The following is a 16,596-nucleotide window of genomic DNA, read 5'->3' as shown; positions in this document are numbered from 1 at the left end:
AACTGTTCTCAAACTGTTGTCTTTGACAACGACTTTGTGATTTTATTACATTAAATATCTGAAATGTTATTTAGTTTGATTATTACTTGAAAATATAACATCCTACCACAGATTAAAATTAAACTCAAGGCACTGGTAAAATAACTTTAATTACAAAGATATAATGCATCTTGATACAACTGGTTAAAACATATTAGTGGTGACCAATAGAGTTGTACGAAATGGTCTTGGAATAGCCTCCACCGTAGCCTGAAGACACCCCGTAACCGCTTGCGTAGCCTCCCGACACTCCGTAACCGCTGGATATTCCTCCAATTCCACTCGAGATGATACCTCCCGAGATTCCACCGACTCCTATACCCCCTCCGATACCTCCTCCGATACCTCCGCCGAGGCCTATACCACCTCCGCCGATTCCTATACCTCCTCCGCCAACCGCAACGGGGACAGCAGAAACCGCCGCCACAGCAGGCACAGCAACTCGTCTCTCAACAACCACAGGCTGAGGTACAGGTACAGGCCTGTCTACCACAACAGGTTGGGGAACAGGCACGGGCCTGTCTACTTGCACAGGTACCGGAACTTGCACGGGACGGTCTACGTAGACAGGCTGTGGCACTGGGACTTGACGGTCGACGTACACAGGTCTGTCGACAGGAACATGCCTCTCGACAGTCACGGGGTACGGCACAGGCACATTCACGGGAACCCTCACGGGATATGGCACTTTCCTCTCATAGTACACAGGCACTTGCCTTGTGACTTCCACGGGGACTTTTTGTACTACTGGGTAAGGCACCGGCCTGTCGACAGTTACAGGTACCGGGACTCTCACAGGGACTGGTACCTGTCGGTCTACAGGGACAGGCACAGGCACTTGTACTGGGACTTGTACATCTCGCGTGATCGTCCTGGTGATGTAGCGAGGTACTTCCTGACGTAGGATTACTGGGTTTGGTTCTATGTTCACGGATGTTTGTACTGCTGCGGGTCCGGCTGCCACTGCGACGGGTCCTGCGGCAACTGCTGGGCCAGCTACTGCAACTGCGGGTCCTCCTCCAATACCAATACCGCCTCCTCCAATACCGATACCGCCTCCCCCAATGCCAATACCGCCTCCTATTCCTCCTCCTAGGCCCCCTCCAACACCTCCGGCGATTATACCTCCTGAAGATATACCGATACCGGAGCCGCCTAGACCGATGGAGTGGCCAGCTAGTCCAATCGAGTGGCCCAAGCCAACCGAGTGGCCTATGCTAATAGCTGGTGCTGCTGAGATCCCGATAGAGTGTCCCCCGTACCCATAAGCCGGGATGTGTCTCTTCACCCCCTTGTCTGACGTGACGCCATCTTTAATCCCCTCAGTGGCAAGAAGTTTGGACACTTTCGATTTGTCAGCTATTTCTTTTGTTGTTGATAGGCTGCTTGCTGAAAGCAGCACCTGGAATCAAAGCAAGTGAAAAGTTAAACAATGATAATATTTTACATAAGATTCTTAGAATGAAGGAAAAGTGAGTATAACGTGGAAGACTACTGCTATAGCTCAACGACTAATATACTACATTAGATGCCTAAAATCCTGAGACAAAAACCAGACCAGAAAGGTACTATTACTTTTAAAATGCTCGAACTATTACAAGACTAAGCTTCACACGCGAATTCAAATTAAAAACTTTAAGCAACCAAGCAACTTCACTATCGATTGCAAGATCCGATCTCGATAAAACATGAGTTTATTTACTAGAAATAAATAAAATATCGATTGAGTTAGAAATATGTCAGTTGTGTGCCGGTTCGGCTGCTTGCGATATGAAGTGGGGCGAGGCGAGCCGGCGAGACCTTACGGAACTGAGCCGATTGCTCTGACCCTAACAGGCCTTAAATCGTGCTCGTATTAAGTTTAGATCAGTTTGTTTATCTCATGTGAAAAAGTTATAGATGTAATGAAGTAATAGTTTCCATCAGACCAAAAGAAATTCTATTGCTTGAGATTCTATTTGTGGGAGTTCTAATTTATCATTTTCAATTCCATTGCTTATGTTATTATAAACTAAAACATAGGCACAAAGATCAATGAATTATCTCGATTTATTTCTCTTAAAAACACCTGAGTGGTTAGTCTCTTTAAACCACATAAGTAATCACCAGTACCTATATAACCACCCAAGTTTCCTAAAGTCCCAGATATTGTTTTCCTAAAGTAGGTAACTGCTAAGAAACAATTTAGTTGTTATGTCGAAAGGGCTCAGAAACCTTTATACATATTGCGAAACTAAAACCACACTTATTATCTACAAGCAAAGCCATAGCCTACAGCTAAACTGAATTCGCTTTATAAATGTAATTGCATACAGCTGACAACTAATTTCAAACACTGACATTAGATTTAACGTTAGCCTAACTACAATCTGCGTAGTAAGCGGGATATATCTCAATATATTTGAATGAATTGAATACACCGAGTATAATTTATAAACTTTGACAGTTAAATTGTGAACTTTCAAAAACTGTTAACGTTAAAACGGACAAATATAGTTTTTCTTGATGTTACGAATTACATCATTATTCATTACAAAGAAAACTACAGCTTTTCTTAAATTTTCTTTCAAAATTCCATCATTCTATTTTTTAAATGTTAATGTTAAAATCACAAGATTATTTTTTGTAAAAACTGGCTTTCTTACCTATTTATGGCTTTCTTATCTATATTCAAAATTTCAAATTATTTTAAAATGTATTCCGCAGAACACATTTTTATGTTCTTTTTAATACATTTTGTGAATTCTTTAACCAAATAAAAATTAAGGTAAAATAATACCGAAAGGCGACATCATGATAACTAAGTAATACCCTTCAAGATAAAACCCGGCATAATTAATATCTCACAAGACTGCAGTACCATACATCATTGTCCAATGCTTACTCAGTGGGGGTCAAGGTGAACCCAAGGTTGATAACACGTGCTTACCTAAACTATGGGGTTGGATTTATGACCCCCATAGCTAGGTGACTCAGCAATGCACGACACACCTGAGCTAGCTAAATGGTCTAATTTGTAATGTTGATTGCTATCGGCGTTGAAATCTAAAAAGCCTTGTTTTGAGACTAGAATTGCCTTATATGCTGTTTTGTAATAACGTATTATTTTGCAAAGTAAGAAAATGTACCTCTAAAGTATAGATAACTAGTTTCTTTAAAATAAGTGTGGTGCGAAACTTTAAAAATGTGGATTGTGGGTAGCCGGTCTTTCCCTCATGCATGACACCCTATTTACTGCGAATTCAGAAGACATCAGAAACAACCTTTTGTACTTTTGAAAATACACCTCCAAACATGAAAAAAAACGACAAAATCGACTTCCAATTACCGAACTCCATAGAAAAACAAAACACTATCATTTTCCATGAAATATGTGTAGCACAGTTGATATCAATTACATAGGTACCACATAAGGGCATTTCGAACTATGTCGAAATACCGTCTCAAACCAAACATTTAGGACATACTTGGTCTAGATTTGTAGATAGACTGGAAGCTTGATATATGTTCTAATACAGATTTTCCGGTGTTCCAACTAAATTCATTTGCATTTGAAGTTGCCTAATACCGGATTGGTGACTTATATGATAAATTTTCTGAGATTTCCATCTCAGTTTGGTTTGGTTTTTGCAATAGTCTATATTTGTGGGCTGGGTTGATTGAGTGCTCCTTCACTAAACCTAACGAATTAAATTTTAGAAATATTATAAATAGCAATTTGTGATTCAATGAATAAATTGTCGTAAACCTTGCTTCGGTGCAATGTTTATAATGGTTAGTCAAAAGATTTGCAACACTTCCCAAGAAATTCTAGTAACTTTTTAGGTAATTATTACTACAGTGAAAAAATCTTTCAAATCCAGAGGATTTCATGTAATCAAGATTAAACATTGCCTTGCTCATAGATTTATTATTTGACTAATTCCTTCCTTTACCAAAGTTACGTCCATATTACTCGGTATACATGACGAATATGATTAACAATTCTTACTCAACGCGAGTAACACTGATCGGCGTTACGTTCCGTTTTACAAAAAAAGTCTTAGCATACGCGCCCGATGTACCGTGCAACGTTATATTAGAGTGCTTCATCAATCATTAGTTGTAATTAGTAATACTATGTAACGAATCGATTCTTATCGTTTCCTTAGAGGTGCTGTAAGAAGTCTCTTGGATCTGATATAATCTGACTTGAACTGGACTGAAATGTCTAAGATTTGAATTCGTTGAGGAAGAATTAGTAATGGTAGGTAACTTGCTAAGAGAAAATCTGTACATAATATAAAAATGTAATAATCAATTGTTAATAATCAAAGTCGCTAATGATCTAAATGGTCGTGATAATCAAAGATCATCTCGTGTGAATATAATCTATAACTTAAGTTATCAAAAACCTAAATGAATTTCAGAATATCCAAAAACAAAAGCACTCATCCAATGTATTTAGCTTTCGAGGTAACTTTTCTCAACCATCTAAAATTACCAAATTCAAATAAGGATCAGCATAGGTAGCTACAACAACTTCCTAAAAGCCAAACTAAAAGAAATCCAAAAGTCCGCCGTTGTACAATGTGCATAAAGTATTTTAAATAAATAAATAAAATCTAAAAACCCAAAACCCCAAACCCTGATGTTACTCTATTGCATCATCAACAACTGATCCAATTTCCGAAATAAAGGTAGTTTACTTCAGAATCACCTGACGCAATACCTGCAGGATATGACAGACTATTTCCATAACCAGTCCAGTTCGACCACCGCCTATCCTTAAATCTAAATCCCCTTAAGACCTGACGGAAACCCATTCCTTAATTGACGTATCATGTCTAAGTAAGTACATATTATGGTCCATCTCATTATGACGGGATGTTAGGTAACCGACCCATATGGGCATTTTACCTACAAGCATGCATGCTTATTTAGCATGGACCATACACGGCGTGCAGTTACGTTTAATCTGTTTGTAAAGTGTTAAAGTTAAATCTTTGAAATGCTTTACATAATATGAGTTCTTGGGAGTGATTGAGGTTTTTAATGTAGGCTAAAAGCCGTTCCTAATATTGTATCTACTTGTTGATTTGATTTTAGAGATAGGAATTTGACATTACATACTTGTATGGGGCTAATATCAAAATTATTCTTCTTCTTTAAACAATGTGTTCCATTTTTGATAAGAAAATACTAAACAGGCTGTTTTCCTTTCATCAGTCCCGTGAAAACTATTGCTCAACTTTTTTGCTTCGAACTTTTCTACTCATAAATCAATTTGTAATATCCTACTTATATTATAAATGTGAAAGTTTGTGAGAATGTATGGATGTATGTTTGTTATTCAATCACGCAAAAACGGCTGGACCGATTTGGTTGAAATTTGGTATGTAGAAAGGTGATACTCTGGATTAACACATAGGCGACTTTTTATTAACACACCACGCGGGCGAAGCCGCTGGCGGAAGCTAGTCAATCATAATAATGAATGACGATATGAAGCAATAATTCAAACAATATCGAACAATCCTATTTTTTGGTGAAAATAAAAGCCATTCAATCCTATGCCTACTTAGCTTAGAAGCTCTTGTAGCTTCCAACATTTTCACTCCAAAAATATATTGCTCTACTTATTATTCATATACGATTGCATGAAATTGATCTAGGTGCTGCTTTTGTTAACACCATTTTTGTTAATGGATTAGTCAAAAATATTTCAAATTATATTTAAAAAATATCCTTACCATCAAAAAAAAGATCAGCGTCATTTCGAAATTTATATATGTGATGTATATAAAAAATAAAACAAATCCGAGATCACTGTATCACATTACTTTCGGCAAGTATAGTGCGCCAACGTTCTGCGCAGACGCCGCTCGTATCGCGCTTATATAGACGAGGCAAAGGCAACTCCTGTATGCCAAGACGGCTAAACTACTAGTACTATGGTTATTAGGCCTAGTGGTGCATAAGACTAAATATTAGGAACATTTGTAACGTATCCACTTGGTTAGGAAGAACAACATTTAACAAATAGGCTGCTTTTTTGTAAAATCGGAAGTATTGTTTGTTTTGATCGATGGAACACCTAATGCGTCTTAGCGGGTTATTAGTGAAGTTAATGGGGCAGAACTTGAAGAAACAACTTGTTTTCTTACATTGTGATATGCGTTAAATTGTTCTAAGACTAGCTTCTACCAGTGGGTTCTCCCGTATCCCGTGGGCCATGGAACTTTTCTGCGCACTCGGATTAGAAGTAGCTTATAACCTCCCCGATAAGTGGGCAATTTAAATTGGAGTTGTTTTTCAAATCGGCCCATTAGTTCCTAACGTTAGAGCATTCAAGCAAATAAACTAACAAACTCTTCAGCTTTGTAACATTGAATAAGTAGATTTTCTTTTCGGAGTTAAATCTATATCGTGTAATTCTGTTGTCATAGAATACATAGACCTCACCAAATATGTTCACTTACTTCTCAGGCACTAATGAACCTTTGCCATAGCGGTCGTTTAATTTGAAACATTACAATTGTCATTCTATTGCCCATACCCTCTTTGGCAATAAGCTCGGATGAGCTTTTAATACCTATACTTAGAGTTCTACAACTGTTTTCGTTGTAACATATTTATACTGATCTCTTATATTAAGTGTAATTAAACCGATATACTTACATATAATCTACAAAGTTACATATAAGTCCGCTAAAGGTGCGCCGCCAAGCAGCTGGTGGTCTCAGGCATCCGCTATAACATTGCACGCAACTCTAGGCAAAAATGTATCAATTGTCAATTAAATTCCAACAAACGGTCATTTCCAAGTGTTAGGATTTAAGGGTTGGCCATCTATGACGTCACACATTTAAAATAGGAAAATAGGCTATTGTCCGGAATCAACTGCGCCTTACATAATGTCATCATTTATTAAATTGGATAAAAATAATATGTTATCTTGAAGTCGCTTTTGTCAATGGTAACTTAAAAAGCTGTTCATTGAGAACTTTTTGTTACGTTCTACCTCACAAGAACTGGCCAAATATTTCCACTAATCCTAATCTAAGCAGCTGGGAATTTATTCGCTTAAACATGAGTTACAAAAACAAGTTGAGCCGCATTAGAAAAATGTTAAAAACGGACATATTACAGACTTCAAGACGGGCGTGGACCGTCCCTTTTAAGTGATCGAGATCAATTTAAATTTGTAATACAGCGGTCATAAGTTAAGCAGTTTACTTCAAACGTGCGTTGCTTAACATGTGTTCTGATTTTTTTGTTAATTCTCTTGATTAATATTTTAAATTATTTATTGATATGCATTTGTGAAGGATGTGTTTGTAGTTTTTTGTAGTTGCGACTTATTTTTATGGAATTGTTGTAAACCACACGTCCACACTATTTATATACTAGTAAAAAAACAATTTTGGTTTGTTTGTACCCTAAAGGCTCCGAAACTACTGAACCGATTTGAGGAAAATATTTCATTGTTGTATATCTATCTACACTCCTCCAAACTAACATAAACAATATTTATTCTGGTACGGGTAGTAGTTCCCACGGGACACGAGTGAAACCGCGGAAAACGGCTAGTATAAAGAAAATCTTATGTAATACGAGAAGTATATTCTGACTATGTTATTGTTCTTACAATGCAAATCCTCACTATTATCCGGCAGTAAGAATCTTAGTTCTCAATCAGAATGAATATGAAAGACACATGTCCATAGCAAGGGATTGGCAGGATATTAGAGCATGCTAACAAATTAGGTACCACACACGGTGATCTAAAGTTCCCGTCTACCTATACCGGGAGTACCTATGCACGCGTAAGATCATGGATATGATGAAATCACCAGATTGATTACATCGGCTTAATATAACGATATGCATGTCCAGCTCGGGATATTTCTCGCCTAGTTAATAAGTGTATTTGATTTAAAATATAGATTGCTTTTGGTTGGAAATTACTGATATCACCGCTCATAATGTTTCCTCGAATTAATTGCGTGCCAATAGTGTAATGTCTGTGGAGCCAGTAAGTACTTATTTGGCACTAGTAAAGTACAAAATGTATAAAGAAAAAACTCCTTTGAAAGATATTACTTTTTTAAAATGAATAAGGTGGGTAAACTTGCAAGCTTGACCTCAAATATATCTTCAACACCATACCTATTTACGATAACAAAAAGGTTCCACTCATTAATAAAACTCATGTAGATATTTTCACTACTTCTTTAATCATTTTATCCAAAAATAAATAACTTACACCTTAATTGATAAAAAACAACCATACATTCATCATGTAATAAATAAACATTCACTTTCACAACAAGAACACATTTCATCAATAAATAATTAATTACATATAATTAACGTTCGTTTTTAAAAAACATACCTAATATACCTACCCACTATAGATATGTATGTCTATTTATTCCCCTGAAAGTAACAGTAACTATTAAGTTCCTACCAGGACAATTTAGTGTGTAAAATGCCTATAATTTTCACCTAATAATTCATCTATTCCTATCATAGTAGATATTTTTATTACCATTCATACAGTTAGGCCCGGTTGTTCGTACGGTACGGTAAAGATAAAGTTAAAATTTTACCGTTGTCAATTTTAACCCCGGTTAATTTGACATTTTTGTTATGACATTTTAACGTTCAAAAACGCTTTTTGAATTTAAACCCTGTTAAACTGTAACTAGAATTTAACCCTAACCTTGACGTAACCGAGCTTCGAACAACCGGACCTAACTAGTCAAAATGTATCCAGTTTAGTTTTCCAAATACGAACATTAGCAATATAAAACAAATAAACATCACCGCATCCGAGACATAACATTACATCATAATAAACATCATTTCTTAAACATGTACCATTGTTGACAAATTAATTATGTCCATTGTATTTTCTATTCTACTACACCTTTAAGATTCTTGCATATTTTTTCATTTGGACGATATTGAGCAAGTCTACTTGTAACATCTTGTAACGTTTAACGAAATTTTGCCGAATCTAGTCGTCTTCAAATTTATTTTTTACATAAACTGAAGCAACCCAGCCCTTTTATTCAAACTTTGTAGCATACTAAACGAAGTTATAAACACATACGTATGTACCTTATTTTTGCCTCCCAACTCCCTGATCCCTTACAATATGACTTCAAACTGCTAAGTATAAAACTAATTCGCTACTCAGTCTCATTTTCCCCATTACTGGGAGTCGTGGTGCTTCCCTCTTCCAACATCCCCAGTTCAATGGACGCCACACTTTCAGAGCTGTTTTCTTCAGTGACGTTTAAGCTTGGCGTGGAGGGTTCTGGCAGAATCTCACAATTTTTGCCCGTAACTCCTGGCGGGCAGTAGCATTTGAAGTAGCCGTCACCGGATTCTAGGGAGACGCATTTGCCGCCGTTCTTGCATGTGTCTACGTTCTTGTCGCAGTAGTTGAGTTCTGTGGATGGAGAAGAAGACGTGGTATGAATGACATGTTTAAAAATGCTTTACTATTACGAGGTATAAATAAGTACGACTGAATTTTAGTTTTAGTGTAGACTATAAACAGGCAGTGTAGTATTAAGTGGCGAGACAGAATTGCTTCTGCTACTTTTTGCTAACTGACTACTCGAAACAACACTTCAAAATATAAAACAATTTATAAAACTTAGTCGTATTGTCTGATAACTGTCTTGTTGTTGGTTTGTCTCAGAAATAAATAACATAAAGAAACATCTCAAATGTCAATGTTAATGCTCAATCCTTCTTCGTGTGAGAGGAGGCCTGTGCCCAGCAGTGGGACGATAAAAAGGCTGTAACGTAACGTATCTTAAATGTGGTGATTCTCACCTTCATCACACAGCATGCCTCCCCAGCCAGGCTCACAGATGCACTCCCAGGGCTTGTTGCAGGCGCCGTGCACGCAGCCGGGGTAGCGGTGACACTCGCCGCACGTCGCGCCCGTCCAGCCCACCTTGCAGCGACACTCGCCCGGCCGCCGGCAGTAGCCGCGCTCAGTGTGGCACCCGGCGGAGCAGATCGCTGGAGAAGGAATGATGATGGTCAAGTGTGGAGTCGTAGATAAGCTCATGGATTTTAAGGGCACAAGTGAAGAAACAGTATCCTTTAAGTGCCATGTATATGTATAAAACAGGTATATGGACACACTTCAAAAAAGGCAGGTTCTTAAAGACAAGTCAGAGAAACTTTGACCTCCTGGCTTGTACTAAAGTTTCTTCAAATCTGAGGATAATCTTCATTGACATTTATCATGAATCCACCACCATATAACCCACCATATAACTTGAATACGGGTCATCCTCTTACGGTAAACCCTAAATCCATCTGATGATCAGTGATGTACGTTAAGACTCCAATGAGATTGTGATTTGTGTGTTAAACTTTCTAATATCAAAATAATTAAAAATAACTACGTTATTTATTACATAGATTCCTAAGCCTGATAATCTCAATTATCCTCATCGCTAAAACAGAAGAGCCCAGCGAGAGAAATACATTTGCAACTTACGTGTCTGACACAGCAGTCCCGTATACCCAGGCATACACTTGCACTCTAGCGGCTTGTCGCAGTAGCCATGCTGGCAGCCCGGCAGCGGCTGGCAGGCGCGGCAGGTGGCCCCAGACCAGCCCAGCTTGCAGCGACACTCTCCCGGCTGCTCGCAGAACCCGCGCGTCGCGTGGCAGTCGGAGCGGCAGATTGCTGGAAACGTGGGGAAACATCAAATAGGTGGTTGTTTATTTGAACCTATCTGAATGAGGTCATGGCTCAGGATGTTGGTTAATTCCTAAAGAAAAGACCATGATTAGCAACAAATGACTCTATTCTCGATCATGGGAAACATCCACGTTAATACTACAATGCAGCATATTGGATGACAGACTTTTGAACTTTGTAAAAAAGATGTATCATTTAGAAGTGATAATTTGATAAATATTCCTTCCACATTTTAAAGAGTATTATATACTCAACTACGAAAAGAGTTAAGAGGCTTAAATCGGTCCCGTTTGCCCATAATATGTGAATCTCTTTTTAAAAAGAGGTATGTTTGATATTTTTTTCTCTGTTAAAAAAGTCACCTAATCATGTTTTGAAAACTAACAAAATAAGGTTTTTATCATGAACTTTCAGGTAACCAAGTTGTATTTTGATCCGTTTTGTATTTACTGAGAAAAATTTAGATAATTGGCGAAAAAATTTCCAATGCGTCCTCTTAAAATACTCACGTTCAGAACAGAACAGGCCATCCCAGCCATCCCTGCAGATGCACTCGAAGGACTCGTTGCAGTACCCGTGCTGGCAGCCGGGCAGCGGGATGCATTTGTTGCATCGCTCCCCGTAGAACCCTAGCTTGCACCGGCATTCATTCGGACGCTTGCAGTAACCTGGTGACAGCGATATTGTTAGTAATTCGGGCGAAAAAACAATGAAACCAATGTCCAACTTGAATTATATAGAAGCATTTTCTTACTATAATTGTAATTTCCAACTAATGTACCTACGCAATGTACAAGTTGATATTTTATTAGGTATGGACTAAATGTGACCGCAGATACACTCGTATTGCAAAGATTGGAATTAGTTGGACCATCCATTAATCAAATTTAACAAGAGCTTCATTTAGCTGCAGAACTTTCTTTGACTGCTATATGAAATAGCCAAAATTTTCACTTATAATACCACAAGAGCTTCAAAATTATCGGGTATTTTCCGATAGGTTAGTGATTTTTCCTGAAAAACTTGACGACTTTATTTGTTTGCAGGGAACCTTGAGGGAAATGCCAGATAATTATGAAGCTCGTGTGGTATTCGGGAGATTATTTTTCCGTCCCAAATGTCGGCCACAACCTGTCAGTTTGACGTAGCAACGACCAGAGAAAATATTCAAAAAATTTTCAGTATAATACCATGTAGGTTGTACCACGTGACGTCGAATGGTGCAATTCTATTGGTCGATATTTGGGTCGGAAAAATAATCTACATAATCACGCCATGTTCAAAACAGTCATGCGTTAGAGTTTGAAAGTGCACGAACAAGTAGTTTTTATTTCTTTGTATTAATTGATCGCGTGTCAATACCTGTCTCTAGTTAACCACAAACATTTTAAATATATATTTTCGCTCCAATCGTGCAAAACGTCCAAGTAGTTATTAATTAATTTCCACATAGTAGAAGTTGCTATACTTCTTCATCTAATACAATACAGTACAATAAAGTTGTTCTTATACTCTCTTATACGCTCTTACACCTTCCGTAGTGAGTCAGACTAACTTTTGACGGTATAAAGTCCAGTACAACTAATAAACAGAAACAAAAAATAAAAGAATCAGAACTGTACCAGAGATGCACAAAAACTTTCCCGTGCCGTCATAGCGGATCGCTAATGAGCTAAATAAAGCGGACCGTCCCGTTATCAACTGACTCAAGACATCGCCAGCAACATTGTATGATTGTACTCATTTCAATGAGACCTTATGTCAATAGCAAGTTAACCATTTGTAGAAAGTTTGCATTAAGAAAGATTTCATTGTTTGTAGCTTGTTTATAACGATTAAACACTAAGACAGCTGAACTATAGGGCAATATAAGGAACTATACACACGGTGGGCCTCCAGGCTAAAAACGCTGGAAAGAGTCAGTAGTGGTTCAGGTCCTCAGATTCGAACAACTTCAAAGCCACCTGCTGTATCTATTGGCTCTAATTGCCACTAACAGGGAAGAATATCTAGTATCTAGCATACCTATAACTAGCTCTTTGTATATTTTATAGTCGTTCTCTTTACATACTAAGTTAACAACAATGGTACAAAGCAAACACCTACAATGTTAATTTTTAACAAGTCATCGCTACTCAGAAATAGATACAAAGAAATTCTTAGAAGCAGAACTTTCTCAACGAAAGTTCTAGCTCGGTAAACAGTCCCGACTTCTTTCAGACTTACTACTAAATGACTAGGTGTCAATGACCTAGTATGGCATACTAACCTACTGAGATTTTGAATTATGATATGGAGGTAAAGACTCGATAGTCTTACCTTTATGGTAGAGAGTGCTTTATTGAACGCAAAGGGTGTGTACATAAGCATCTAGATATTCACTTTATCTTTGGTTCTCAGAACATGTTGTTTGACTAATCAAACACTCAAGCATTTAGCACTAGCTGCTTCACACGCCTACATCAATAAGTCATAAGGTAACTTTTGGTTGCTCTCGAATAACATCTAACTACATATATCTAGCTGTAACCGTTTTCAGTATCCACTAAACTACCAAATATCATCTCTATCGATTTATTTGTTTACCGCAAAAGTATCGAAAACAAACTAATTCCCTTTTGCATCTGGTACTTCAATCATATAGTCCTATTTTACAGCAATATTTTTATCTTATGTCCCTCAGTCAATTTCAATTACAATGTACTTAAGTTACAATAACTGCATTTACAGGTTTCTTTCTGAGTCTATTCTAGAATAGGTACAGCAGTTATACAGTGAACATCTTACCTTGCAGCGGATCACAGCCCTTCTTACAGATGGGCACATCGCAGAGGTCTCCCTGCCAGCCCGGCAGACACTTGGGCTCCCCCTTATCATCGCACACGTAGTGGCTGTGCTCGCTCTGCACGGCCGGCAGCTCGCACGCCTGTCGGAATCGCACCGGCTTACCGAGGGCATTCGAACGTTAGTGAGGTGCAAGAAGTAGTGGGTTTAACACAGACATTCAATAGGGTGAGAGATAAAGAGTTAAACACAAACATTTAATATTAAAAGAGTGAGGTGTAAAGAGTTATACACAAACAAACATTAAAAAGGTGAATATGTGTGGTGAGGTGACGTGCATGAGTGGTAAAGAGTGTGAGATTTGGACAGAATATCATTCTCCCGTTAAACTTATATTGAGAAGTGTTAAGAAACTTATATTTTTTTATTGATTATAATTGTTAATCTTCGAACCCCGAAGGTGTTATCATTAATGTAAAAGAAAATCGCACACATTGAGCGAATTATACCTAAATATGCAATCCATAATCTTTTCGTCACTAATCATTTAGCTAACAACAACTGATTTATTTTTTTACGAATTTTTGACAACACACGATATAGCAAAACAATAGATAGAATAGAAATAAAGAATTCACAAAGGTAATGCTTATTTCTGAAAAAATCTCTCCCGGCATACCTGCGAAAGTATGATATGAATTCAGGAGATGTAGACAATGTGTAAATAAAGAAAACAGAAACTTAACTGAAAGAAAATAATTGCATGTATACCTACATAAACAATAAGTACGTAACTATTACATACCAACACAAATAGGTACATAAAAGACAAACAAACAACAATGATGCAATGGACTGACAGTGTTCTTTTAATTTTCTGTTAAAAAGTCCAACACTTTGGCAATCTTTAATCTCATGAGGAATGGAATTCCAAAACCGAACAGCATGAACGGTAAAGGAATAGAAGACATAAATATCTCTAGAATAGAAGTTGGTGGAATGGTAAGGGAATTTCAGAATGGACGAAGGAAAATTGCTCTCGCAGGTACCTACGATGGATAAGGGTTACCTATAGAGGATATTGAATAGCAAACTTAAAACCAAAGCTTAAAACACGAGAGTTCCAAAGTCGAATGGGGAGCCACTCGATAATGTTGCGAAAGCTAGAGACGTGATCTTACAGATATTTATATTGCAAACACTCAAGCGTGTTTAAGAGTCAAATGGGCTAGATTATGGTTTGGGCTAGTCAGATTATGAGAGCTGTAAGTCTTTGAGTTTCATATAAAAGGATCTAAGATAAGAATGGACATAGGAAAACCGCTCTCGCAGGTACGATGGAAACTTAGCTTTTGTATCTATGATAATCGTATGTTTCAAGAAGATCGTAACTTGCTGTGTTGTACCTATGTCATCTAGCGCGATATTTACCTCATACATACACCTATTGAGGCATGACGTGACAACAGGTATCCTGTAGAAAGCTTTCAACAAAATCTAGCTCACAGTCTTAACATAACTTGTGCAGCTTCAATGAACATTGCAAGTTAAGTGTTAGCTGACATATAGAAAGCGATGCTCCTTTCATCCTAACAGAAGGATCGCACGCATCTCGCTGACTCACGCAGGAACTTTCTAATATGAGCCGCGAGAAAGCCACGAGAAAGTCGGCCGCGGGAAAATGCCGGTGAAAACATTATGTTCATCTCGTTTTGTATTTTATTTAATTAATTACAAGAAATATATGTAAATGCACCGATTTGTTTTAGGTATAATTAACGAAAAGTTAAATTAGGTCTTTAATTTAATTTGCTAATTGACTAACTGCAATTTTATTTAGTTCCTCATTTCTAGTGATTAAAAATAAATAATACTGATTTCCTGAACTACTGCTTAAAATGATTAATTGTTGGAAAGCGTGCAACATTAAAAACTTTTGACTTATTTACTTATTTTTATGATGTTATTAATTTAACACTTTTTTAATCATAGCTACTTAATTATTTCATAATAAAACCTACACCCCTACACCCATCACACACACCACAAAAAAAAACCATAGACACAAAAACCCAAAACCAACCTGCTTCTTCCATTTAGGCAGATGCCTGGCCGGTAACACGCTGGTAACACAACAGACGACAACAACTAGCACAGTCCGCATGATGTCCCCATGTAGTGCAGTAATGCGGCGCGTGCGCAGGTTGGCTCGACACTGCCGTAATGTCGTGCTATTGAACTTGAGACGCTACTTTCGCCGCCGATGTGGTCACGAGGCCATTAAAAGTGAGGTTTAGGAAAGTGGTTTGGTGTTTTTGTTTGGTAGGGATGATTGGATAATGAACTTGAGGAAATGTTTATGGGAACAAATATAATGACCACCATAAAATGCTTTGGTACCCTTAGTTTTGCAACCAGAAAAATCTACTGAACACCAGAAAAATAAAGTCTAAAAATGTAATAGTACCAGCTATTTTAGTCACGACTTCACTTTAAATTGTATTCGACCACCAAATTTAGTAAATGATCACCAACTCTTGACGACCAAATTAATATATTATTTTTGCCTAAATAAGTCACTGTGATTGCCATAAAATGTAGGCTTATTATCAAATAAAGTATTATGATGCCATATTAAGTTATGTGTCCGGCTTGCAATGCATGTGCGAGTGTCAGTATGACGAGTGACAGGGGAAAATGGAAGAAAATGACATATTGCGCCGACCCCAAGTAAAATTGGGAACAGGGCAGGAGAAAGAAGAAGAAGAATGTGTTTCTCAATACACTCCCTCGAAAACACACTCTTATCGCACTGTTTAGAGGCATGCAATAGACAATTTTCCACCCTAGTGCAGGAAAAGGGTCCCCATAATGTTATTACATTTATTGTATCAGGCCGAACTTATTTTTTTGGAGTCAGTTTACTTAAACAGGATAGCAAGATGTTAAAACTTTGATTATCATTTTATATTAAAACGCTGGTATAATTTTGATGATCATTCACTACTTTTGGTGATCATTTACTACTTTTGGGATAACAATGATTTATTTGG

At 37.5% G+C, this 16,596-nt stretch overlaps 2 protein-coding genes across 3 annotated transcripts; both read right to left on the bottom strand.

Annotated features, from left to right (window-relative positions):
• Window positions 1-131: 131 nt before the first annotated feature.
• On the bottom strand, window positions 132-5,908 carry LOC110372151 (WAS/WASL-interacting protein family member 1). Its single transcript, XM_021328713.3, has 2 exons — window positions 5,772-5,908; window positions 132-1,441 (listed from the first exon to the last, which is right to left on the bottom strand). Exons 1-2 carry the CDS (start codon window positions 5,793-5,795, stop codon window positions 194-196), a joined length of 1,272 nt encoding a protein of 423 aa, XP_021184388.3. The 5' UTR covers window positions 5,796-5,908; the 3' UTR covers window positions 132-193.
• Window positions 5,909-8,272: 2,364 nt separating this feature from the next.
• On the bottom strand, window positions 8,273-15,787 carry LOC110372155 (neurogenic locus protein delta). 2 transcript variants are annotated; one of them, XM_021328716.3, is made up of 6 exons: window positions 15,627-15,787; window positions 13,547-13,703; window positions 11,269-11,427; window positions 10,553-10,744; window positions 9,874-10,065; window positions 8,273-9,481 (listed from the first exon to the last, which is right to left on the bottom strand). In XM_021328716.3, the coding sequence occupies exons 1-6, from the start codon at window positions 15,705-15,707 to the stop codon at window positions 9,219-9,221; spliced, it is 1,044 nt and encodes a 347-aa protein (XP_021184391.3). In that variant the 5' UTR covers window positions 15,708-15,787; the 3' UTR covers window positions 8,273-9,218. The 2 variants fall into 2 exon arrangements, with proteins under 2 accessions (XP_021184391.3, XP_021184392.3); XM_021328717.3 differs by having other exon boundaries at window positions 13,547-13,685; window positions 15,627-15,786.
• Window positions 15,788-16,596: the final 809 nt, after the last annotated feature.

This window comes from Helicoverpa armigera, chromosome 16 (genome assembly GCF_030705265.1).
Source record: "Helicoverpa armigera isolate CAAS_96S chromosome 16, ASM3070526v1, whole genome shotgun sequence".
Taxonomy (NCBI): domain Eukaryota; kingdom Metazoa; phylum Arthropoda; class Insecta; order Lepidoptera; family Noctuidae; genus Helicoverpa; species Helicoverpa armigera.
Note: the sequence above shows the minus strand (reverse complement) of the source record. Positions and strands in the feature narration are given on the sequence as shown.